Source organism: Acomys russatus, chromosome 10 (genome assembly GCF_903995435.1).
Source record: "Acomys russatus chromosome 10, mAcoRus1.1, whole genome shotgun sequence".
Lineage (NCBI taxonomy): Eukaryota > Metazoa > Chordata > Mammalia > Rodentia > Muridae > Acomys > Acomys russatus.
Genome location: NC_067146.1, coordinates 10,943,624 through 10,970,579, shown reverse-complemented (window position 1 = coordinate 10,970,579; position 26,956 = coordinate 10,943,624). Strand labels below are relative to the sequence as shown.

Sequence of the window (26,956 nt, the reverse complement as noted above, 5' to 3'; positions counted from 1 at the left end):
ATTTGGTCAAGCTTTTTAAAAGCAGCTGAATTGAAAAGCATTTGTAATTACATATATTATAATTTTCCTGTGTTGCAACCCAGCCCCACCCCCACTCCTGTGTGCAGCATCCTCACCATCTGTTAAAAACTATTAAAGGAAATTGTTTTTTCCTGAGAAAAAATAATCCATATGACCAGGTTAATAGTTATGACATGTTAAGGTGAGAGGCTCTCGCTTTTTTGACCTTTGGATCTTTTAGGGGTTTGATACTGCTGTTTTTATTCAATCCAGTTTTAAGTTTTATTATTACAGAAGTGGTGCATATAATTAATAAAGCAGGATTCAAACAATGTAAGATGCTATCATATAAAATATTACCAAAGTAGTAAACTAGCACAGTCTGTTCATTTCTTTTCCCAAATTCAATCTTGGAGAACTAAAAGTGGGAGGCAAGTGGAACTCAGTCTGAGTGACCGAAAGGCTCTCTCTCCAGGCTGCCTTGAAGTATTAATTCTTAGCCCTTCCTTTTAGGAGCACATAGCAGCCGTCCATTCATGATCAGGATCCAAAGAGCAGCAGCACGCAACACTGGAGTCTCAGTCACTGTTGTACTGCCTTGGCAAAGCACCGTGACCAAGGCAATTTATAAAAGAGTTTAAGTTAGGGCTTACATTCCAGAGGGTTAGACCCTGTGCCCGCCATGGCAGGGAATATGGCAGCAGGCAGCTGAACACGGCACTGGAGCAGTAGCTGAGAGCTTATATTCTGATCCACAAACAGCAATCAGAGACAGAGAGGCACCGGGAATGGCGTGGGCTTTTGAAACCTCAAAGTCCACCCCCAGAACACTTCTTCAACAAGGCCTGGGGGCCATGCTCATTCACACCACCACAGCAGGAGTCAGTCTTGGGGTGCTCAGGGTTGACGCAAGCGGGAGTGTGCTGGTATCTGAGCTCACTAGTTCATTTCTTGTGCCCATCTCCTTGAGCGACTGCCTTCTGTTTATGCCCAAAGGGTTACCAGTGCAGAGGCCTTGCTGAGCACTGCGGCAGGTGCTGCTTAGGCTTCGCTCCCTTCTTCTTCTTGTTGTTCTTTTCCCACCAACTCACTGATGCTGGCCTCAGTTCAGTTATGGCCTCTGAGTCCTCACTTTCATTCTGTCCAAAAAAATACATTGCTCATTCCCTGAAAAACATTACTGCCTCATAGACCAATGGGAGTAGACACCAGAAGACTATAGCTGTCTCAAAAGAAATCAATAAACTCACAACAGATGGCATCAAAAGCAAAGTACATGAACCAAGAATTGAAAGACGACACAATGACATTTTAGCCAGAACTTCCACAGTCCAGTTTGCCCAAATGAAGGGCACAGTCAGAAGCATATGTAAATGCTCCATGGGCCTTTAGAAAACACACGTGGGAGTGTTTCGGTGTCTTACACATTTAACTTCACAAGAAAAGTACAAGGTAGACATGAGGAGAGCTGAGCACTGTTCCACAAATATGACTTCAGCAAAACTGAGGGAGCACGTTTTATTGACCTTATAACCGCAAGAGTCTTTTTTATTTTTATTTATTTACTTGTTTATTTATTTATTTTTTGTTTTTCAAGACACATTTTCCCTGTGTAGCCTTGGCTGTCCTGGACTCACTTTGTAGACGAGGCTGGCCTTGAACTCAATAGAGATCCACCTGCCTCTGCCTCCCGAGTGCTATAGGATTATAGGTGTGCGCCACCGCTACCAGCAAGGGTAAGATTCTGCCCGGAGTCGTTTGTGAGTGTATCAGGTCCTCTAAGAGCTAGTCCTTGTGGTGACAGCCCCCACCTCCCCTAAAGCTCTTGTCTTCAGCTCTAGATCCTTCTGCCTTAGCCTTCTGAATGCTGGGATTATAGAGGTTGGTGCCACCTTGCCTGCATAAAATGATGCTGCATCATGGTTTTTATTTGTATTTCTTAATGTTGTTGATGCCATTTACTGTGTCTTTTGTCTACTTCTGCATATTCTTGGAAATGCTTTGCCTGCTTTAAAATTAAGGTGTGTGTGTGTGTGTGTGTGTGTGTGTGTGTGTGTGTGTGTGTGTGTGTGTGTGTTTTTAGATAGGATTTCTCTGTGTAGCTTTGGATGTCCTGGACTCACTTTGTAGACCAGGCTGGACTTGCCTCTGGAGGGCTGGGATTACACGTATGCGCTACTGTGCCTGCCTGAGTTATAAATTATTTACCAGGACACAAGTCTTTTAGACATGTGACTTGCACACCTTTGCTCCCGTTCTGTAGGTTACCTTTCCGTTTTTGAGACTATTCCCACTCCTGTTCCGGTGCTTGCTCCTGTGCACACACTCTTTCATGCTCTCTCTCCCTCTCTCCTCTCTTCCCCTTCCTGCCCCTTTCTGTGTACGTGTGTGTTGTCTGTGTGTTGTACTTTTGACACTGAGAACAAAAAGTGAACAAAGCAACCTTGGCCTTTATGTCACTTACATTCTAGAACAAGAAGGCTATAAACAATGTGTGTTGTTTAATACTGAATGCTGTGAAGTGTGTTAAAAGATAAATCAGTGGACATAGAGGGCAAAATAAAGATGTATAATGAGCAAGTGCAAATCTTCTGTTCATTGTGAGGGTGCCATCTTATGTATTCCTTCAATTTTTAGTTCCAATGACCGGTTTCACACAGAGAGCAACTATTGATCCAGAACTGAATGAAATTCATGTCTTATCTGGACTTAGCAAAGACAAAGAGAAGAGGGAAGAGAACGTCAGAAATTCATTCTGGATTTATGACATTGTGAGGAACAGCTGGTAAGGACCCTTGCTGTGCAGTCCCAGTGATACATGCATAAAGTTGGCTTAATTAAAATGAGAGGAGTAGGAGGTCTATGTTAATTTGTAATATTAAAGGAATGCGAAATTTTTGTTATGTATTTTGAGGCAGCTGATTTCTTTGCTTCGAACTGGGATTACAGGTGTGAGCCAGCCCACCTGGCCTAAACTATCAGTACTTTAATGACATCAGTGTCATAGCTATGATCAGTACACAGTGACATTGAAAGAGTGGAATTTTGGGCTCAGAGGTTAAAAGCACCGACAGTATGGCTGCTGCTGATTGTCTAAAGTACAAAGTCTTAAAAAGCAGTGTCTTCCAGGTCTTGTGTCTATAAGAATGATCAAGCTACAAAAGAGAATCTGAGTAAAAGTCTTCAGGAGGAAGAACCATGTCCACGGTTTGCCCATCAGCTTGTTTATGATGAATTACACAAGGTATGCCGACCACTCTGACCTGAACATTTTCTATGGACTACAGTCTGAAAGTATCCCTGAATAGGTTTTATTTCTGATTATTTTTAAGACATTTGATAGAATATGTAGCAGGTATTCAATGTTATTTTTTAACATCCCCTCCCCACACACACACACTAGGAGTTGTTTCTAAGGCCTCGCTCGCGTTAAGCAAGCACCCTACCACTGCAGGACGTACCTGTTCCCACCCTACCACTGCAGGACGTACCTGTTCCCACCCTACCACTGCAGGGCATACCTGTTCTCACCCTACCACTGCAGGGCACACCTGTTCCCACCCTACCACTGCAGGGCGTACCTGTTCCCACCCTACCACTGCAGGGCACACCTGTTCCCACCCTACCACTGCAGGGCGTACCTGTTCCCACCCTACCACTGCAGGGCACACCTGTTCCCACCCTACCACTGCAGGGCACACCTGTTCCCACCCTACCACTGCAGGGCACACCTGTTCCCACCCTACCACTGCAGGGCACACCTGTTCCCACCCTACCACTGCAGGGCACACCTGCTCCCACCCTACCACTGCAGGGCACACCTGCTCCCACCCTACCACTGCAGGGCACACCTGTTCCCACCCTACCACTGCAGGGCGTACCTGTTCCCACCCTACCACTGCAGGACACACCTGTTCCCACCCTACCACTGCAGGACACACCTGTTCCCACCCTACCACTGTAGGGCACACCTGCTCCCACCCTACCACTGCAGGGCACACCTGCTCCCACCCTACCACTGCAGGGCACACCTGTTCCCAGCCTACCACTGCAGGACGTACCTGTTCCCAGCCTACCACTGCAGGACGTACCTGTTACCAGCCCTCCTCCTACCTCTCATTTTCATACTGTGTAAGTTACCCTGGCTGCCCTTGAACTCTGTAGCCCAGGCAAAGTTTGCAGTCCTGCCTCTGCTACATCCCAAGTAGCTAGGATTACAGGACTATCCCTCTAGCCTCAGTTTTTCCTAAAATTTTTGACAAGAATAAATCTTTTGTGTGGTCCATAATTCTTGACATTTTTATGCTGTTTGCATTCCCTAACCCCTCCCCCAGAACAGGGTCTCACTAAGAAGTCTAGGCTGGGCTCAAACTCAGAATTCTGCGTAGCCTCCCAAACGTTGAAATTACAGGCTTACACCATAACATTTTCCTATTTTGAAATTGTCAGTGTATATATTATGAATATCCAAGTATAAAATACAGTTCCTGCATTTTGAAAAGGAGCAGGCATTAGATTTTCCAGTTTATAGGAAGTCATTTCATCTATATATTTCTGGTATAAGTGACCTCTGCCTTCCGGCATTATGAAAATATATTTTTTAAAAGACTTATTTATTTATTTATTTATTTATTTATTTATTTATTTATTTATTATGTATACTGAGCTCTGCCTGCATGTACACCTGCAGGCCAGAGGAGGGCATCAGATCACATTGTACATGGTTGTGAGCTACCATGTGGTTGCCAGCAATTGAACTCATGACCTCTGGAAGAACAGTCAGTGCTCTGAGCCATCTCTCCAGCCCCCATGAAAATAATTTTTGTATCATTATGTGTTCAGAGTAGTTTCAGTAACTGTTTTCCCTTTCAATTTAATATGTAATTTAGTGGCTAGCCTCAGATTATCTTGAAATTTACCAGCAGAGCAAATTTTCCTGTTTAAGCCATAGATGAACTGTTAATATCTGTGCTATGTAACTTGAAACTTCCAGATAAAAGATAACATGAAAATAAATACAAGCCTTTACATTAGAGTTTTCCAGCTTAAGAGGGTTTAGTTGGTTTGGTTTGGTTTTTCAAGACAGTGTCTCTCTACGTAGCCTTGGCTGTCCTGGATTTGCATTGTAGACCAGGCTGGCCTCACAGAGATCTGTTTGCCCCTGCCTCACTGAGTGCTTGGATTAGATACTTGAATTTTAAGCCATTCAGTGGTAGTGTCTGCCTTTAATCCCAATACTCGGGAGGCAGAGTCAGGCAGATCTCTGAGTTCGAGGCCAGCCTCGTCTACAAAGGGAGTCCAGGACAGACAGGGCTAGACAGGGCTACATGAGCCCTGTCTTGAAAAACAAACAAACAAACAAACAAAAAACAGCTCCAATTTTAGAAGTTAATGAAGAATTTTCACTTAATGGACTAGGAATAATTTTTATTTAATATGCTAGAAATAATAATCATTTTGGTAATACCATAAATATGTATGTTTTCAAATTTTCAGGGACATGTTTTAGTATTTAGTATAAGTATAGAATAACATTACAATTTTATTTTAATGTGAAATCGTTGTTGCAATCAATCTACATTTCTTTGGCATTTAGGTTAAAGCAAAGTAATATATTAAAGTTTTTTTATTCTCCTTACCTTCAGTGATTCTATTTAAGTATTGTTTCAGAATTGTTTTAAATATACTATTTTCTAGTTTGAATAACAGTTAACTAGATAACCCTTTTATTTGTAGTTTTCTAAAACTATGTTGGATTAGCTTATTCCTACATTGGTTTTTGTTTTAATAGTCTGCCATTATCATTGTAATTGTGACAATATGATTTTAATACAAGTATAGTTTAGAAATGTGCTTTAAGAGTAAAATGGAAATGGAGAAAAATCATGGGAGCCTTTGGTAAGAATGTATTGATCTAAAACACCATCAAATGAATAAGTCAGAGACAGTTAGCTACTGTGCTCTCCTGCTAAGAGAAGTGTTGTTATGACCTTTGTAGTCTTGAGCATGCTGTGTATGAGTTTTTAAATTCTGGCTTTGTTATGTTATGTTCTGTTTTGTTTTATAGGTTCATTATTTATTCGGTGGAAATCCAGGAAAATCTTGCTCTCCAAAGATGCGACTGGATGACTTCTGGTCACTGAAGCTGTGCAGACCTTCAAAGGATTACTTACTGAGGCACTGCAAGTACCTCATAAGAAAACACAGGTACAAACATAGTTTACTAGTTGGGCGTGGTAGTGCACACCTAAAATCCCAGTACTCAGGTGCAACAGCAGGCAAAATCTCTGAGTTCAAGGCCTGCAAAGTGAGTTCCGAGACACCCAGAGTTACATAGTGAGTCCCTGTCAGCTACTCTTGGTATGACCTAGCTGTGAGATGCAAGTCTCTCATTGCAACTGTCAAAGAAGGTAGTCAAGTGATTGAAGATCCTGGGTTTTGTAAGTGTCTTTTGTAAATGTCTGTTCTTCAGTTTTGCTTTCTTCTTTCAAAGGAAGATACATAGTAAGAATGCACACAAGTGCTAATATTTTAAAAAGCAAGTGAAATTTTTCAAGTGTTAATAGGAAAAGTATCATCAATCACCAAGTAATTGTAAAAGTATGTGATTGATTAGACATTATTTAGTCTTACCAAGTAGCAAGCCACTAAAAATATAAACACACTTGATGTTTCAGGTTACTGGCAGTCTTAGATGCTAGTAAAAACGCGCAGTTTCAAAGCAGGTTATCATTTATTAATTACTGCATGTTAGTACCTGATTTGTAGTTTCATAATTAGAAAGTGGAGTGAGAACTCCCATTGTCATTATCTTGTCAAAGTAGAAAACTGGACAAATGTTTAAATGGCTTATGTAGCTCATACGGTCACTCAGCTGAAGTGGTAAAACCAGGGTTTGATCCTGCCCATTCTGACTACAGAGAACTCCATGTAATCATATGTATGTGGTATGTATGTGGCTATACATGTACACATATGTGTGCATTTTTATGTTTTATGTATATGTATTTATGCATTAGGGTTTTGTTTGTTTGTTTTGCTTTTTGAGACAAGGTTTCTCTGTATAGCCTTGGTTGTCCTGGACTCACTTTGTAGATCATGCTGGCCTGGAACTCCCAGTGATCCTCCTGCCTCTGCCTCCTGAGTGCTGGGATTAAAGGTGTGTGCCACCACTGCCTGGCTTATGTATTAAGTTTTTATGTAGAGTATAATTACCTAAAATGTCTATATATGTATAAAGCAAGTCTGTGCTTCTTTTTTAAAAATATGATTAACTATCTTTCTCAGCTTTCACAAGTTGTACTTTAGAGCAATTAATGCAGAAGCTACTTTGAGGCATCTCTATAAATACATAAGTTTATTTCCTATAGAATCTAAGAAGAGGAGGTCTGACTTTCACAGCTAGGATGACAAGGAATGGAATATTAATAAGGTTTAAACTTTGAGGCACTTTTGGGTAGTTGCCAAAATTCATTTCTTAATACTCTAATATTTATTTGTAAGTAAAAGGACAACATAAATTCAGAAACCATAGTGCTTCCTTCTGCTTCAGATGAAACAACTGGTAGGTAGAAAGCTAAATTTAGCTCTTAAATCCTCAGATGCAGTCCAGAGAAATGACTCAAGCCTTTTATCCCAACACTTAGAAGGCAAATTCAGTGGGTCTGTGTGAGTTCTTGGCTAGCCTGGTCTGGTCTATTTGACAAAAAAAAAAAAAAAAAAAAAAAAAAGAGTAAAACTTTTTTTTTCTTTTTTCTTTCTTTATTTTTTATTTATTTATTTTCTTCTTCTTCTTCTTTTGGCTTGGTTTGGGGTTTTGTTTTGTTTTGTTTTTTCGAGACAGGTTTTCTCTCTGCTATCTTAGCTGTCTTGTCAAAAAAAAAAAAAAAAAATAGAAGTAAACTTTTAAAAGACAAAAATAAATATGTATTGGAGGCCCTTTTCCCAACACCAGACAGTAGCTACTGGAGCAAACTTAAAGCAACCATAAGAAAGGACTGAGGTAGCATGTTCCACATGTTTAGGCCACTGCCATTACTCTTAAGTAGACTCTGCATGAATGTCGGGCCTTTATACACACTACATCCTCTCTCAAGGCCTGCGCCTCAAGTTCTGAGGTGAGTTAGCCATTGATTTAGACTGGCCCAGAGAATCCTCCCTGACCCTCCACTCTCTGGTTTCCACCTCCCAGCAAGTGTGCACTGCCAGTCCAGGCTTGTGACCTGGGTTCTGGAGGTCTGAACTCAAGACCTCATGCTTGCTCCGCAAGCATGTTACCCACTGGGCTAACTCCCCTGCCTTTCCTTTATATTTAATGAAGAAAGCAATGCCTACAAATAGTAATTTGATATTTAGTTATAGCCTTTACATTTTTATTACATATAGAGTTTATTTAACTGAAAATTAGGAGTCCTATTCCTTTGAGTCAATGAGTGAGTGAAATACCATAAACATGGTTAGTATGCTAACAAGTACAAGAGCCAATCATAAAATGCTACATACTATTCTATTTTATGTGTAATTGACTGGTCCCCTTTTCTTTGGATTACATTTAGCCTACTAGATATTTTAGGTAATACTATTATAAATTTTATTTCAAAAAGTGCTATAAGTGATAGGCTATCAAAATATTCTCCAAAAAGTTACTTTTCATTTCTTCTAATACATGGACTACTTATTTTCCCATAATCATGCGAGCCTAAGAATTTTTTTTAATTGTTACCATTTGTTTTTCAACTTTAAAGATATTTCTGGATCAAGAATATAGCTCATCTGTAGAATACTTTGCCTAGCCCTAGCTTTGGTTCTCAACATTGCAAAATAGCAACAATAATACTTTTTTTTCTCTAGAGAGTTTCTCTGTGTAGCCCTAGCTCTCTTGGAACTCATTCTGTAGACCAGGCCAGGCTGGCCTCAGATTCACAGAGATCCGTCTGTCTCAGCCTCTTGAGAGTTGGGATTAAAGATGAGTGTCACCGAAGACTATAATACTGTTGATGGGCAGGTAGGATCATAGTTTGTAAGAAGATTAGAGAGATGTAGTCAAATCTAAGAGAATGAAAATGGATAAATTAAAAAAAAGAAAAAAGGAAAGAAAGGAAAGGATCTGCTAAACTTTGAAGTGTTTGGTGGAAGACTACCAGACCTTAACAGTGTGAGATCAATTCATGAAATTGAATTGAAACTGAAAATCAGATTCATCAAACTGAAATTGAAAGGCAGAAAGTTAGTGGCCAGCAGTTTGCTCCTGTGGGAAAACAACTGCTAACTCACCTCAGGACTTGAGGCGCAGGCCTTGAGAGAGGATGTAGCATGTATAAAGGCCCGACATTCACGCAGACTCTACTTATTAGAGTAATGGCCTAAACATGGGGAAAAGCTAGCCCAGTCCTTTCTTATGGTTGCTTTAAACATTTGTTCTAGAAGCTAATGTCTGATGTTGGAAAAAGGACCTTGAATACATACTTACTTTTTCTTTTTAAATTTTACTTATTTATTTGTACTGGTTATTGAACCCAGACCCTGTGCATGCCAAGCAAGCATTTTGCCACTGAGCTATATCCCAAGATAGTAATATACATAATTCTTTATTCTTTTATACTATGTTGCCTGTTATGACCTCTCTGGAGATTACCTTCTCACTTGTGGAATGGTAAAAGCAGCCGGCCACATAGAGTCTTTAGAAACACTAATAAAAGTGTTTATTTCAAAAATACTTATTGAGCACCTATGTGTAGCAGATATGGTTCTGACCTCTGAGAGTATATCAGTGAGGAGAACAAAAACTCCTGTCCTCACATTTCTTCCCTTACAGTTGAAGTCTAACAGTAAGTTTATGCTGGGTAGTAGGAATTAGATAAAAACAAAACATATCAAAGGATGTTTTTCCTACTTATGAGGGAGCTGAGGGTGTTCTTTTCAGTAAAAATGAGTGATTAAAAAAAAAAAGTTTCCATCCAAAGACTAGAAATAACTACTTACTGAAAATAGCTATTTAAGGTGGAAATGTCCCAGCCAGGTAATAGCAGGGCTCTAGAGTTAAAGGTGTATCCATGCTTCAGTTATGTGAGGACTGTGTGCAGAAGTGGAATGAGAAAAGTGAAAGTAACAGATGAGGCTGGAGAGGCAGAGATGGGGACAAATGGTGAAAGGCCTCCAGCTTTTACTGTGAGGAAATAGGAGTTAGAAATTTTCAAAGATGAGTGACACATTCAGACTTATCAAAAACAGAGTAAAGTTTCTACATTGGGAAAGCTAAGTTCAGTTTGGGACGCTTTTACACGTTGTGGACATCATCTGTGATCATTTCAAGAGATGTATTGACCTGACATAGCATCATCTAGTCATCGGCAGAGAGGGAGAGTGCAGAATGAGAAGAGCAGAAAGGATGCCGGTGTTCTCTGTCTGCAGGCACAGCACAGGGGAGACTGAGGTGCACACTGAGGTTCTGGCTGAGCACTGAAGGGTCTATGAGTACAAGTTTGGATGGTCTTGGTGTGGATACAAGACAAAAAGGTGTCAAGGGGCGTTGTCTACTCCTAATTAAATGTTGAAAACATGTAGATCTTTTCTTTTGTTAACTTTCATTAAATTTAAGAGTTTGCTGTATTGATGTGTGTTTGTTTCTTCAAAGTAGCTAATGCATTTTGACAGAAATGCCGTACTAGTTAAAGTATAGATTTTGAGGAAAAGAAGAATCTTGTGAACCAAGGATATAAATAAGTATCTCCATTAGTTTTTCATATAATATTCATCTTATAAACTTGATTCTATAGCATTAAAATCATGTTTAGCAACAGAGAAGAACTGTTAGTTAAACACAGTTCTAGACTACAGAAACCAATTTCAGAAACACTTTTTAAAGTTAAGAGAAGCCTAGCGTGGAAACAACAAAACCCACAAACAAGAGGGAAGACATAAGTTCCAGGAAACTAATTTTAAAAAACAGAAACTGGTTGCCGGGTGTGGTGGCGCACGCCTTTAATCCCAGCACTCGGGAGGCAGACACAGGCGGATCTCTGTGAGTTCGAGGCCAGCCTGGTCTACAAAGTGAGTCCAGGATGGCCAAGGCTACACAGAGAAACCCTGTCTCGAAAAACCAAAAAAAAACCCAGAAACTGAACTTGATAGAATGGAGAGTAAACTTGGGTTTATCTCACGTCAGGATTGGGGTATGCATAGGATACTGCAGTTGAAACAATTATTTTAGCAGTAGCCCAGACATAAAGGCACCATCTCTGCGTTTTAGTCATGAAGTCTTGTTTGCTTCATTGTCTCCTCCTGTTCAACTGGCTCCCTCTGATTTTGTTTTCCCGAGGCCTCAGAGCCTAGGTAGTAGGTAGGCAGGTGGGCCGGCTGATTAACTATTTTATGGCTTCAACTTTTTTCCTTTTTCTGTCTGCTTTTTATATGCCCTTATAGATCCATCTTTTGGTTCTCTTAAGAGAAAGTTCAGAGAGATGTCTTAGAGGTTAAGAGCACTGGCAGTTCTTGAAAGGTCATGAGTTCAATTCCCAGTAACCACATCTGTACTGGAATGAGATCTGGTGCCCTCTTCTGGCCTGCTGGCTCACATGCAGGCAGAATAATTTATAAGTAATATATAAATAAATCTTTTTTAAAAGTCAGTTTGGGGTGGACAGTGGTGGTTAGCTACCTTTAATGCCAGCACTTGGGAGGCAGAAGCAGGAGGATCTCTAAGTTCAAAACCTGGTCTACAGAGTGAGTTCCCAGACAGCCAGGGCTTTACGGGGGGTGGGGGGGGGTGGGGTGAGGAGCTGACCTGTGTTGATGAACATGTGTCATACTTGGGGCTGCTGTCTGTAATTCTAATTCCAGGGGACCTGATGCCCTCTTCTGGCCTCTCTGGGCACCAGGCATGCATGTGGTGTACAGATACACATGCAGGCAGAAAACTCATACACATATTTTTTTTTAATGAAGAAAGTTTTTTTAAGTACCTTATTCATTTCAGCTTCCAAAGTGTATTAAGAACTTCCACCAGATCTAGTCTCGGAGTCTAGGAAACAGTGTTAGCCTGTGACCACTCGGTTTTGATGTAACACATTGGAACCTTTTAAAGTTGTTACGTGAGTGTGTGTGTGCTCACTACAGTATGTGTGTGAAGCGGTCAGACGACAACTTAGGGAAATCAGTTCAGAGGATTAAACTCCGCTCACTAACTGGAGTGGCAAGGACCTACCTGCCGAGGCATCTTGCCAGCTTGCACACCACTGCGTCATAAGGAAGGACAAGAAGTGCTGCCACACACTTCTTGGCAGCACAGCTGTCTGCGCAATACGTCATTTCTGTTGCGTCTCTACAGAGGTGACATCTGTACTGGCTTGGCTGCGTAGAAGCATTCTTACTGTGGCTGCTCAAACACAAGTTTGCTTTAGATATCCAGGGTAGCTCATCTCTAAGCAGTAGACCTCGCTTCAAGTCGTAAAGGCATTTCTTATAACTCAAGTAAGTATTTACCTTGTTTTATATTTTCTAGGTTTGAAGAAAAGGCCCAAATGGATCCTCTTAGTGCTCTGAAGTATTTACAGAATGATCTTTATATAACTGTGGATCATTCAGACCCAGAAGAGACAAAAGAGGTAAAGAAAGATGGGAGTAAACTTCAAAAATAGAATATTCTTTTAAATGCTTTTCTAGTTTAAATGCTTAAAGGAAAATGAAGAAAATAGGATGCCTTGATCTTAAGGAGAATAAAATGGGTGAAATAAAAAGTGAACAGGGAAAACCAGGTGTGGCACTGCATGCATGCACTCTAGCGTTGAGAAAGTTGAGGCAGGAGAATCACTAATTAAAGGCTAGCCTAAGTCACAAGGCATCTCATAACACCCTCTATCCAAAGGGGGGGAAAAAAGAAATTGAATAGGCATATTTGATTCATTCAAAAAAAGTTTTTAGGCCGGTTGTGGTGGCGCACACCTTTAATCCCAGCACTCGGGAGGCAGAGGCAGGAGGATCACTGTGAATTCGAGGGCAGCCTGGTCTACGGAAGTGAGTCTAGGACAGCCAAGTCTACACAGAAAAGCCTTATCTTGAAAAGCAAAATAATAATAATAATAATAACGACAACAACAACAATAATAATTTTAGCTATAAAAGTTCAAATTAGATATTCATTCTGTATTTATGGTAGAAATTTTTTAAAGTTTAGTTTTTATAGATCATCAAAGATTACATATAATAGTTAAATATACACTTTTCTTTGGTGTTCAGGCTTTCTTAAGAGAGGGGAATAAAACTTCCCTTCATATGGAGAAGGTTGGTAGGTTTTTGTTTGTTTGTTTTGTTTTAAGATTTATTATTTATTTTGTGTATGTGAGTGCTTTATCTGCATGTACACCTGCAGGCCGGAAGAGGGCATCAGATCCCATTATAGATGGTTGTGAGCCACCGTGTAGTTGCTGGGAATTGAACTCAGGACCTCTGGAAGAGCAGGTGGTGCTCTTAACCACTGAGCCATCTCTCCGGCCCGGTTGGTAGATTTAGAATACTTGCAGTGTCAGTATTTATTTATAAGAAGGTTCCTGCAGTATTACTTGACTATCTACTAACCTCACTCAACTAATTCCAAGCTTGAGAATGAGTCTCAGGACTTTGTTCCATGAAGTAGAAGCAAATGTTTGACACTATTTCTGTTCTTAGAGGCACATTTGCCTATCTGCTGTGTGACCGTGTATGCACTTTCTCTTATGTTCTCTTTCTAGCAGCCTTGCCTGCAGTGTTCTTGTTTATTTAGCAGTAGCTGAACGGCAGTCATTCTGCCTTTCCGCTCCCAGCTGGTGCTAACGGGTTAAGCTCTGTCCTTACATCTGCTTCCTTGTTCAGGCTGCCTTGCTTTGCTCTGTAACTGCAATATCCAGCATTTTTCTCTGTTCAGTATTGACATGGATTTTGATATAATGTCAGATTCTTCCAGGCAGCAGGATCATTGCCTTAAAATACAATGATATCTTCCATACCAAAACAAAGAGAAACTCTGTGTATGAAATAAGTTATGTCTTTCTCAGTATTGGTTGCAGTTCTTCCCTGGGTGTAGAATTAGCAAATTACAATTTAAAGCCCTCTGTTTGGGCACAGTATATTGCTTTTCTTTGCATGTATGCCTGATTCATGATACCATCTGAAATGTGGGAAATAATTGCTGACAAGCAGAATATGTTTGGTTTAATCTGCCATGATTTATTATACCCTGTAGATAAGAGAATACATTAGTGGCCATTTTTGTTGTACCACGCTTTTGAGAGGTTGAGATAGATTTCCTTGGATTTTCTCTCCATGTTCTATATAAAATGGCCGTAACTGGACATGCTTATTTTCCCCTTATTTTTAAAATGAGACTGAAACAAAGTATTTCAGAGTAAGTAATTTCAGCTGCTGTAAGTAGGTCAAATAAAACAGTTTGTTCTTAGAGCTAATGGGAAAAAATCAGGACAGGGAGCTATTGCAAATTCAGACATAGCCACTTTAAAGTATTGGTAACTGATTCTGTGTGATACAGGTGTCTACTGCATTGCCTACAGCTTAAGCAAGAGTTGTTCAGCCCTAGAAGTTAGTGAGGTAGTATGTGCTTGTGAACATTAGGTCATCTCTAAACTTCAGACTGTACTCTCACCCTCTCTTCTGTCTGCATGGACAACAAAACACAGGAGACACTTGACACTGCGAATGCTGCCTCCATGAGACGTTTAAACTACTTTATAATCCAAAACTCTGCGTGATTTTTTTTTTTTCCATTTGATTGCTTTCCACATTTTCTCATTATTAAGTTCTCATTAATCGAAAGTCCTTTGTGTGTCCTGAGTAGACACGGCAATCGCAGTCACCCCTGGGTCAGGGCACTGACAGATGCCTGCCGTGATCAGCCAAACATGCTGCTTTGTTGTCTTCAGGTTCCAGAACATTGCTTCTGAATTGGTGATGAACTTTCAATAAACTGTATAAAAATTATATCGAGTCCATGCTTTTGTAAATAATCTCCTCAGTATCCCTAGGGGTTTTTTTGGGCGGGGTTGTTTTTGTTTTTGTTTTTTTAACTAATAAAATGTAGTAGTTCACAAACAGCCACCAAAAGAACAAAAAACAAACAAGCAAACAAACAAAAATCATGAAATGGAGACAGAATCAGCTAGTGAGAGAGAACCAAGAAAGATTGTGTGTGTGTGTTATGTTATATATATTATATATGTGTATGAAATGTCATGATGAAACCTGTTATGTGTTTTTTTTTTTTCCTAGAAAAGGCTTGAGAAAAAAAGCTCCAAAATCAAAAACCACAATTTTCATAAAGGACATTATAATAAAGGAGTGGGAAAAACAAGTTGTCAACTATTATACCACACTCTGTACTAATTATACAATTATTTTTTATTCTTCCAAAACATTGTTCTCATTCATTTAATAGCTATGTATTGATGTCTTACACGATGCCAGACAGAACAAGATCCTTGCCCATAAGGAATCAATGAAGTTTATTATTCATTTTAGGAGTTAGAAAAGAGAAACTCAAGATGAAATAGATTATTAATGAAATAGAAAACATACTATAGAAATAAAGTATAAGTATGATTGTGATTCTTTAAAAAAAAATAAAATGGATAACCCCTTAATAAGATTCATCAAGAAAAATTTGAAAACATAAACTATCAACAATACATGAAAAAGTAAAGTCACTAAAACCCCAGCAGTATGAAAAGAGTAACAAAAAGATGCATTAAAAATCTTGTCAGCACATTTGAGGAACTTATGAAATGGACAGTTTAAAGATGTAATTTACTAAAACTGGAATAAGAAATGCGACCTTAAAGAGTCCCACAATCAATACATAGTTCAGCTTGGGGTTTTTGTTTTTGTTTTGTTTTGTTTTGTTTTGTTTCGAGACAGGGTTTCTCTGTGTAGCCTTGGCTGTCCTGGACTCACTTTGTAGACCAGGCTGGCCTCAGACTTACAGCAATCCGCCTGACTGGATTAAAGGTGTGCGCCACCACCACCTGGCTCACAGCTAGGTTTGTAAAGAGAAATGTTTCAGCAGAATATTCCAGCGCTAATGTCTCTATCGGTAATTATATTAATCATGTAAGAAACAAAAGTATAATTCTACATAAACTCTCAGAAATGAGATGAAGGTAATTCCTAAATCTTTATGTGAATCTTGCATAATTCTTCTGTGAGAGCTAAGCAAAGATATCGAGCTATATATGAATATGAGAGAGAGAAAGCACGCCAGACTGACTGGGACTGGAGAGATTACTACCAGCAGATAAGAGGACTGACTGCTCTTCCAGAGAACCTGGGTTCAATTCCCAGCACCCAGATGGTGGCTCACAACCATATGTAACTCTAGTTTGAGGGCATCCAACATCCTCCTCTGGCCTCCATGAGCAAAGACGCTAACATGGTTCATAGATAGACATGTAACATACACATAAAATAGTAAAAAGCAATTTAAGAAAAGAAAGGTAAGTCTGGAATATTTGTCTCCCTTTGGACTTTTTTTTTTTTTTTAAGATTTATTTATTATGTATACAGTATGCATCAGATCACATTATAGATGGTTGTGAGCCACCATGTGGTTGCTGGGAATTGAACTCAGGACCTCTGGAAGAACAGTCAGTGCTCTTAAACGCTGAGCCATCTCTCCAGCCCTCACTTTGGACTTCTAAAAGACAACTAACTGAGCCTTACTAATATTAGTGTGCTGAAATTTTAAAGACATCCTAGCAGATTGAGATAGGAGAAATCAGTTTAAACCTAGCCTGGGCTACACAGTGAAAACATTGTTTTAAAAAATAAATTGGAGAATGCTGGATGTGGTGACACACGCCTTTAATCCCAGCACTTGGGAGGCAGAGGCAGGTAGATCACTGTGAGTTCAAGGCCAGCCTGGTCTAAAAAGCGAGTCTAGGACAGCCAGGGATACACAGAGAACCCTTGTCTCAGAAGACCAAAAAAGAAAGAAAAGAAAAAGAAGGAAGGAAATGTAGAGACCAACATGTTTTTTAAAATCCAAATGTGAGGGTTTTGTTTTGTTTTGTTTCTTGTTGTTGTTTTCCAATATTTGATGATTAGATCTGTGTAATACATCTTTAAAAACTAATAAAAATTTTCAGACGTTGTTTTCTTGTGTGCTATCCTGCTAATTTGCTTTGTGTTTCTTTACAGTTTCAACTTCTAGCCTCAGCTCTGTTCAAATCTGGCTCAGATTTCACAGCTCTAGGTAAGTGTGCCTGCGGTTTATCTTGTTGCTCTAGCATTTGGTTGGATTTTGGTCTCCTATATGGAACATTAGGTGAGATGTGTATTCAAACAAGTGCATGCAGTTTCTAATAGCTGCTAAAAGGGTAATTCTCAGGCCTATTGGCCAGTTCCTGCATGCAGTTCACAGTTCATGTGCCGCTTGATACAGGCAATAGAAGCATGATCAAACAAGCTGTGGCAGTCTTTGCAGTGGTGCTTTGCGAATCCACACTTGATTGGGTGGGTGGGCTTTTTTCTTCCTGTTCTTTGGGGAGTTGATAGGTTTTGGGAGTTGGTAAGTGGAGTGGGGAATGAAATGTTTTTAAAGTAAAGAAAATAAAATTATCTCCTATTTAAAAAGTGTTCTTTCGTTGTTATGGAAACAATTCCTCAACTTCCCTTTAAAATTTTTTCCCCTCAAACTTTTCAGGTATTAATCTTCATTAAGAAATACTCTTAAATAGTATTAATGAGTTAATTGGGGGAAAATGCTGTTACTAGAGATTGGATGGTATTAATAAATAGTTAAAGTAACTGATTTTTAGAGCCCCAATAGAACAAGAAATACTCACAAAAGTTGAAAATTGATTACATGAAGTCAAATAGCATTTACACAGCAAAAGACTATCGGCGTAGTAAATAGCTTGTAGAATCTGTGGATATCTTTGCCAGCAATACTTTAGGTAACTAAAATATATAAAGAAAATTTAAGTACACATACACAAAAATTTAAATAAATAAATGAATTAACCACACCAATCAATAGCTGGGCCAATGAACTGAATGAACAGTTCTCAAAAAAAAAATTGCAAATGGCCAGTGAATTTTTTTTTTTTTTTTTAATGTTTTCAAGGGGCCAGAGAGATGGCTCAGCAGTAACGAGCACTGGCTGCTCTTCCAGAGGACCTTGGTTCAATTCTCAGCACCCACAGGGCAGCTTATAACTGTCTGTAATCCCTGTTCCAGGGGATCTGATACCCTCACACAGACATGCAGTCAAAACATAACATACATAACATACATAACATAACATAAAATAAATAAATTTTTAGAAAATTTCAATATAGTTAGCCATCAGAGAACTGCAAATAAGAACCATGTTGAGACTCCAATTCACTGCAGTCTTCAGAATGGCTCTCCTTGAGGAAACATGACAACAAACTCTTGCTAGTGTTAGTTTTAAAAATGTATGTGTGTTGCAGTTTCTTTCTTAATCTGGCTAGCATCCAAATCATTGAGACTGGACCATTATATTTATTGGAAATGCAGTTAATACTCTGTTCTTAACCCTCTAAACTAATCTGGCTTCTTCGCCAAAATCCCCGAAATACTTGAATTCTGTGGCTTGCTCTGTTCCAGCTGCTCTGTCCTCCTGTTTCTTGGACTTCTGCCTGTGGCTGAATCCCCACTCCACCGCCTCTTCTCTTCCCCTGACTGGCAGGAAGTCCAGCCATGTTCTTTCCCCTACTTAGTGACTGGCTGTTAAGCTGCTTTATTGACATATCAAGGAACAGTTGGGGAGCAGATTCTCAGAACAAGGATTGCAGCAAGTTATGTGGGCCACAGAAATCAGCGTTTAATATTTACACAATACACAATGCCTATAATCTCTGGCAAAGGGTGTGAGGGAAAGAGGATCCTGTTTCACTATTGGTGGGGATGCACCAATAGTGCAGCGATTATGAAAAGCAATGTGGTAGTTTCTCAGAAAACTAGTTGTGAAAAATAGAACAACGATATATGATGCAGCTACATCATTCCTGGACATGTATCCAAAGACTGTTTCCACCACAGAGACACTTGCATCTCTTTTTCATTACTGCTCTCTTCACAAGGAAATCTCTATCAACACATGAATAATAACAGGTGAATAGTAAAAATGTGGTCCGTGCACACATGGAAATTTTTAAAAAGATTTTATTTATTTACTTTATGTATGAGTGCTCTCTCTGCATGTACACCTGTGTGCCAGAAGAAAGCATCAGAGTCCAGTATAGGTTGTTGCGAGCCACCATGTGGTTGCTGGGAATTGAACTCATGACCTCTGCAAGAGTAGCCAGTGCTCTTAACCACTGAGCCATCTCTCCAGCCCCACATGTAGAATTTTAATCATCGACAAGGAAAAATGAAATTTGCAATAAAATAAGTGGAACTAGAAAATGTTATACTAAGGGAGGTAACTCAGAGAGGTAAGCCCTAAGTTTGTCCTATACAGAATATAGGTTTTAAATGTCATGTGTACTTATTTATCGAGGAGTAAATGTAGGAAGCAGCCAGATAACTAAAAAGGAACAGCCAGATGAGAAAAAGGATGTAGAGAGGGAGGTGGGAAGTAAGAGAAAACATGTGATATAAAAATTGAAGGGGAAATTATGGGAGCACAAGGGTGCACACAGCACAGGCAGGGAACACGGGCAAGAAGTGCACGAGAGGAGTAAACAGGCAGATGATCAGCTAAAGCTAAGAATATATGAGAACACACACACACACACACACACACACACACACACAAAGCAGCTAAACTATGCTAGTATAAACATAAGTCTAAAGCTGGGCACAATGGTGCACACCTGTAATCCTAGCACTTGGGAGACAGAGGCAGGTGGATCTCTGTGAGTTCAAGGCCAGCCTGGTCTACAAAGGGAGTCCAGGACAGCCAAAGCTACACAGAGAAACCCTGTCTCAAAAAACAAAAAGAAACAAGTCTGATGAGACTGTAGGAATTCTAGAACCCAGAACTTTATATTGGTGAATTTGCAAGGATATTTTTTTGTTATGACAACACATGATAGGTAGCTTCAGTCTTTTATCTACGCTGTAATTTTTTAGTTCCACACTGGCCTAGGACTCAAGATTCTTTTGACTCAGAGAGTAATCTTTGTAACAAGAGAGACTGTAGCTCTGAGCTTTGCCTTATAAAATGTAATTGTACATGAGTACATACTAACCCTGTTGATGGCAGTACTGTTAGTATTTGCACAAGAATTGTACAGTATTGCTCTCTTATTTGGAGTCAAATGATTCCTTGATGATGTTAGTTTAATTTCTAAATTGGTGGTGTTTTTGTTTGCTAAAGGCAAATGATTCTCAGAAGAAGAAAAAAACAAAACAAAACCATACACTATGTGATTTTGGTTCTGTTCCCTGGGGTGGAAAAGAATAACAATGTTCCTTGAGATTTTGCCCTCCTTTTTCTGTAGCAAATAATTGAGGCATTTCTAACAATTAAGGTAATTTGGTGTTTATTTCTAGCTCTAGAATAACATGAGATCACTATGGTAAGATAGGAAACTGACGGGGGAGGGGGGCGGAAATAAATATATATATAAAAGCTGGCAGTCCCCAAACCCAGAGAATGTTGGACTCCACAAGCTAAATTAGCAGGCGCTATAAAATATGCATTTAGGCTACAAAACATCACAGCCCTGTCCTGAATAGAGAAAATAGATACAAACATTGCTAGAAAGCTCATGCCTTTCAGAATTTTACCCTTTGAAGCAGACATAGGGGTACCCAAATTGTGACCCTGCCATTCATTTGAAAGCTTGTGCCTTGATACGTATAGATACCACCGTCTAGGGCCATTATTCTTATTTATTGATGGGCAGCACTAAACTACTTTTGGTTGATGTTTATCCATTAAAACAAGAATTTGACAGTGATTAAATAGGTTAGGATTGTGTCAGCAAATATTTTACCATTTAGCTTAATTCCTCTCTCCTGTTTCTGCCCTGCTTCCTGCCAGAAGACATTTTGTAAGAACAATTTGTTTTCCTTGGAGTACAAACAAAGCTTATTCCTAGTAGATGTCATGTCTTTGGAGCAGTCGTTGTCTTCTCAAGGGTAGTGCAGGGTGGTAGAAGTGAGAGAGATTGCCATGAGGAGCAAGAGGCTTGGCGTCAGTGCCACCTTTGTCTGTAGCCATGCTGTCTCTGTGTGCTGTATCAGCGGGTGTCCTGGACTCCTGCCCTCTCACATGTATTGAAAAAGAAAATACTAGGGCTGGAGAGATGGCTCAGAGGTTAAGAGCACTGGCTGCTCTTCCAAAGGTCCTGAGTTCAATTCCTAGCAACCACATGGTGGCTCACAACCATCTCTACTGAGATCTGGTGTCCTCTTCTGGTGTGCATACAGGCAAAACACTGTGTGTATATATGATAGATAAATAAATACTGACTACATTAAGCGTAAGGGTCTCCTTACACAGCTTTCCAATCTGCTCGACTTGTGTCTACCCAACACTATTTGTAAAGAGACATGTTGATATATTTGATTCTGACTATTCAAAATAATTATGTTTTATAACCCACAGGGACAGTGAATTAGTCACTGCTCTCGTGGGAAATTCAGAGAATTGGGTTTCTGTGAGCCTCTCCAGCAGGTTACTGCAGAACATTGATTCCTGGGTATGTCTGTTTGGTGCCTCCTTATTTAGTATACATTATATATTCATTAATGTTAAGCTTATGGTCAGGAGGACCAAAGTTCTTACTTGAATGAAGGTTGTTTAACCTGTTGTTCCTGAGAAACACTAGACATCATTGGCCTGCAGCTCAGGGCCACACTAAATAGTGGAGTCACTGTCAAATAGCACAGATTTTGAAAAATGTGCATTCAAGCAGAACATGTGAGGATAGCTATGTTTGGTATGAGACCTGAAGCAAGAAGGCAGACTGTAGCTGGGGAGGTGCTTATGGCAACTCAAGTAGTGTGCCATTCCTCACATGTCTACAAATATTCACAAAAGTGCCAGAAGTCTTGATTGTGGAATTACAAATAAATTTCAGTGATTAGGTAACTTTGTAAATATGAAATCTTTAAATAATCAAGATTTTCTATAAATGTACGTATGTAAGTATATGGTTTTGTTACATAGTGTAAAAAGGTACTCTACAGCATATTTAATTGTATGGCTTTGAAGTCTTTTTATGAAACTGCTAAATCTGCTCTGTCCTTATGAAGGAATGGATATTAGGGACCCTCCATAGTTGAACACCATCTGATGGTTGTATAAGTATCAATTTTCTTATTGGTAAATAGTGATGAAAGTAAAGAAACTTCTGAGGATCAATTGAGCATGACACATTGGCCTACACACTCAGCAAATGCAGGAAGAGTAAGCAGATGGACTCTAGAGTCTCCTCACTCACTGTCTATGAGACCTAGTTAAACTACTGCATCTCCTAAGTGATTTTAAAAATGGAGTTTATATGTACAGGCCTAGAAAAGATACATTGGCCACTAGTGTAACTGATTTTATATTTTTCAAATAATTTGCTACTACAAAGTTTTATGACTCCTTCGGAAAATGGCTAACTTCAGAGCAGTGTTAAGAGCAAGCTTAACTATGAGTCTCTGCATCTCCAAGCTCAGAGAGTTTTGTGGAAGAGTAAGAGGAAGAATTGAGGGAGCTGTAGGGGTCCAGGACACCACAAGAAGACCCACAGAGTAAACCATGGGGCTCAGAGACTGGACATCCAACCACAGAGCATGCATGGGCTGGACCGAGACCCCCTAAACCTACGTAGCAGATGTGCAGCATGGTCATCATGTGGGTCCCCTAACAATGGGAGTAGGGGCTGTTTCTGACACTGGATCCCTTTCCCCTAGCTGGGCTGCCTTGTCTGGCCTCAGCGAGAGAAGATGTATTTAGTTCATGCTGCTGTGATGTGAGGTGCCAGGGTGGGTTGGTACCCCTTAGGGGCTTCCCCTTCTCTGAAAAGGAGAGGGGGCAATTGGAAAAGAGGGGAACAAGAGGCAGGACTGGGAGGAGAAATGGGAGTGATTAAATAAAAATTAAAAAAAAATAAGCTTGAACTCTTGTATGGAAAAGTAAAGAAATGCTTAAAAATTGGTGGATATATTTCTTATATGAATATAAAAAATGAGTGGTGGCAGTGATGAGTTTAACACTGAGCAGGAGAAAAATTCAGGAGTACCTACTGAACCAAGCAAATACATTTAGAAAAGAAGATTTTAAAAAATCTCTATAACGCATGCCAGTTAGCAGCAACTGTACAATCAGTCAGACCTTCACAGTGGCTTAGATAAGTGTTCTTTCAGCAGGAACCGTCAGTGATCACTGAATCACTGAGTCTCGGTGTCTTGAAGAACAAGGTATTTCTGCAGTGTCACACAGTCTCCCCATGAGCAGGTTCTTAATTTAAGAGGTAGAAAGAGAACACGATGAGAGAATTTTGGCATGGTCCCCACTAACTGCATGATCAAAGTTAATATTGTTGATAGTGGTCCAGACTGAAAGCCGTGCGCTTTCTGAGATAATGCACTGAGAAGGACAGAGCATCACTTCTGTAGTATTCTACCAAGACTGCATAAGCCAGCATCTGGTCGTGGTACAGTCAAGACAGGGTTAACCCAAATTTAGCACACACTATACAACTTCTGTGTATGCTTCAAAAGTAGCCAAGCCATTAGGAGACAGAGAGCTGCAGATCTGATTTAGATCAAGGAGACCTCAAAACCAAATGCAGTGTGTGAGCTTGGGTTAGAGTTTTAGTTAAGGATAAGTGGATAATAAAAAGATTATTAACAGGTCAATGTTAAATTTCCTGAGTAATCTATAGGGGGTGAAGATGTAGCTCCATGGTAGGACGTGTGCAGGCTTCTGTAGCCATTCCCTACCACTACGATAGAGTAGGGCTGGGACTGGGGTGGAAGAGGAAGGGGATGCTTAGTCCTGCCAGTGGGTATTCTGTGGTTAGCGGGAATGTGTTAATAATTCAGGAGTGAGGGTGCTTCCACGAAAAGATTATGAATTGGGCATGCATATGTCCACAGGAAAGCACAATGTCAGGCAAGACATTAACAACAGCCTTGTCAAGGTGAAGGGTCTGGATGAATGCTCACTGTACTTTTGAAACCTCTTTGTGTTTGAAATGTTTTGAAAGTAAAACAATTTGGAAAATTTAGAAAAGCATAATAAAGAAAAAGGATTATAATCTCACCTTCACAAGTAAGCTTTGTTAGTATTTTGCAATACTTCCTTCTATTCATTTCTGTGAGATGATAGTAGGTTTTATTAAGCTAAGCTCAAAGGAAGAAATATTTTCCTGTCAAACTTAAAGCAACAACAATAATAATTTTTTAAAAAATAAAAAGGAATGAACCATTCTTGAGCCATTATTTATTTCCTTCCAGGAAACTGGTATCCTTGACAATGTTATGTTCTATTTCTATTCTTTACAAGATTTTTAAAAAATGGATCTGAAACTGTTGAGTGGACTCAGTCCAATTTGCATTTCCCCTGAACTCTCACAGCGTGGTTCCTTTTCTGATGGCACTCAACAGACGGATGTATCCCAGCCAGCCACTCAGCAATAGGAAATTGCTTGTCACGTCAGTGTTTAATTTGGGGTCTAAAAAGATGGCTCAATGTTTAAGAGCACTGGCTGCTCTTCCTTCCAGAGGTCCCGGGTTCAATCCCCAGCACCCACAGCGTACAACTGTCTGTAACTCCAGTTCTAGGGACTCTAACATCCTCACACAGACAGACATGTAGTCAAAACACCAAAGCATGTCTTAGAAAAATTAAGTATTTAGCTCATATATTAAAAGTATGAAACAGCTGAGATCAGTATATAAACTGACCAAAATGGGACATTGGTTGGTGTGAACTTGAAAATTAAATGTTTGCTGGGTGTAAATGGAGGGAAATACCCTTTGTTTGTTATATAAACAAACCAACCCTGCCTTTTAAAAGTGTCTTCTACCCTCTGGGATTTATTTGCATAAAAGTATTTAGTTATTCTCACTATGCATGCTTAGTAGGGATCCTTTTGCATAGTACCATAACAATGGCACGTGCTAGGGTTCCGGTGTGCTGTACGCGCATACATTTCTTTCACATAGTTGTCTCTCATCGTATGTCCACCTCTAAAGACCTTGCTGATTTTAGCCTGCTTTCCTAAAGTTCTCCTAATTATGGTTTTGTCAAATTTTTATTACCAAAAAAAGTTAATGGCACAGAAGCACTAAAGGAATAAGGGGTGGAATTTCTTTAATCAGGCAGTAGAGGGGTAGTCTACCACAGGAGAGATGAGAGGTCAGTTCCTTTTTTTTTTTTATCTTTGATTAGATTTTTATTCAAATAGGTGTGTCTCTATTTGGTTTATGGAATGAAACAAATGTTAATAGTTTGTGCAGCAGGCTTTTTGGTTTCTTGGCCAGGGCCGCCTTCTTTGCTGCGGGCTTCTTCAGCTTCTTCCCTATCGGCTTCTTCTCCTTCTTGTCTCCTGCAGCCTTCTTATCTGCAGCCCCCTTCTCAGTGACCTTCTCAGATGGAGAAGTCAGTTCTAATTACTACAGCTGCAATCTTTCTGCTAGGTATTTTCACATAGTTGCATTTAATCTGCACAATAGTCTGTGAAGTAAACAGTGTTTCGCAGATGTACATCTGTGAGGAAATGAGTGCTAAATGCCAAGGTAGCCAATCGTGCATAGTGCATAGTGCTGTGTCCCGCCCTCTAGGTCAGCGGTTCTAAACCTGTAGGTTGTAATCCTTTTGGGGGGTCAAATGACTGACCCTTTCACAAGGTTCACCTAAGACCATCGGAAAACACAGATATTTATATTACTTCATAACAGTAGCAAAACTACAGTTACGAAGTAGGAACGAAAATGATTTTATGGTTGGAGGTCCCCACAACATGAGGAACTGTATTAAAGGGTCGCAGGGTTAGAAGGGTTAAGAGCTACTGCTCTGTCTGTTGTGAGCTGGTAAAGTTCAGCTGGTTTTGAAGCCTGTCTTGATTTTGATTTTCCCGTTGTACATGATGCTGGTTGCACTAAGTTTTCTGTTCTGTGTTGAAGTTTTAAAGTAATACATTTTTTTTTTCTTCACCAGGTTTTTCTGATGTGGATCACACCTATGCTCAGAGAACTCAGCTCTTTGACACCTTAGTAAATTTCTTTCCTGACAGCATGACTCCTCCTAAAGGCAACCTGGTAGACCTCATCACACTGTAAACTGGGGAGTCAAGTTGAGGAATTGCTGGGCTCAGAAGTAGAGACAGGAGTCGGAGTTCATTCAGTGTTTGTGTGAGCAGAGGTGACATCACAATGACTGAGGACTGCATCAAAATTTTGAAGGATCCTTATTATCACAAGTTTTAGCCCTCTTCCTTAATACCCAACCTCAATCCCCTTTTCCTTATATTCCTACATTAGGCTAATAAAGCAAAATTGATATACTTCCCATTTAATTATGTATATTTTTCTTTAGCTTTTAATAGTATTAATGAAAATTAGGCTTTTTTATTTTCCTCTCCAGCTTTTTATAGTTTACTTTTAGTTAGGAAAATAGCACTAGTAGACTCAGTGCTGTAGGGATTTGTGGTTTTGCTGTTGAGTTGTTTGGCATTTGTTTCCTCTCCCCGCCCCCCCTTTCCTTTTTCCTCTCATCACAACTGTTGTACATGGGATCACTGGTTTACTTCCTCATTCTTAACAGGTGTGAGGCTCTGTGGAACAGTTGGTGTGTGTTAATGTGACATGTGTGACTGTTGACTTTTCTTGTATTATATTAAACAGAGAAAGGTTATAGGGCTTGAATTTATACTTTTTGCCACCAAAAAGTGAGACTCAAGATTGGCCCAGACACCTGATCAAAAATTAATATTTCTGTATTGGTATTTTGTAGTAGATATTACAGTAGCCATTGGCTTCAGATCACAGAAACCTGAAC

At 39.7% G+C, this 26,956-nt stretch overlaps 1 protein-coding gene across 1 annotated transcript in view; it reads left to right on the top strand.

Moving 5' to 3' along the window:
• The window catches only part of Mkln1 (muskelin 1), a 123,213-nt gene extending 96,577 nt beyond the window's left edge, over positions 1-26,636 (top strand). The window contains 6 exon segments of the mRNA XM_051151766.1: positions 2,638-2,785; positions 3,130-3,244; positions 6,068-6,207; positions 12,500-12,602; positions 17,179-17,233; positions 26,117-26,636. Of these exon segments, the coding sequence (XP_051007723.1) occupies positions 2,638-2,785; positions 3,130-3,244; positions 6,068-6,207; positions 12,500-12,602; positions 17,179-17,233; positions 26,117-26,238 (683 nt within the window). The 3' untranslated portion in view covers positions 26,239-26,636.
• Positions 26,637-26,956: the final 320 nt, after the last annotated feature.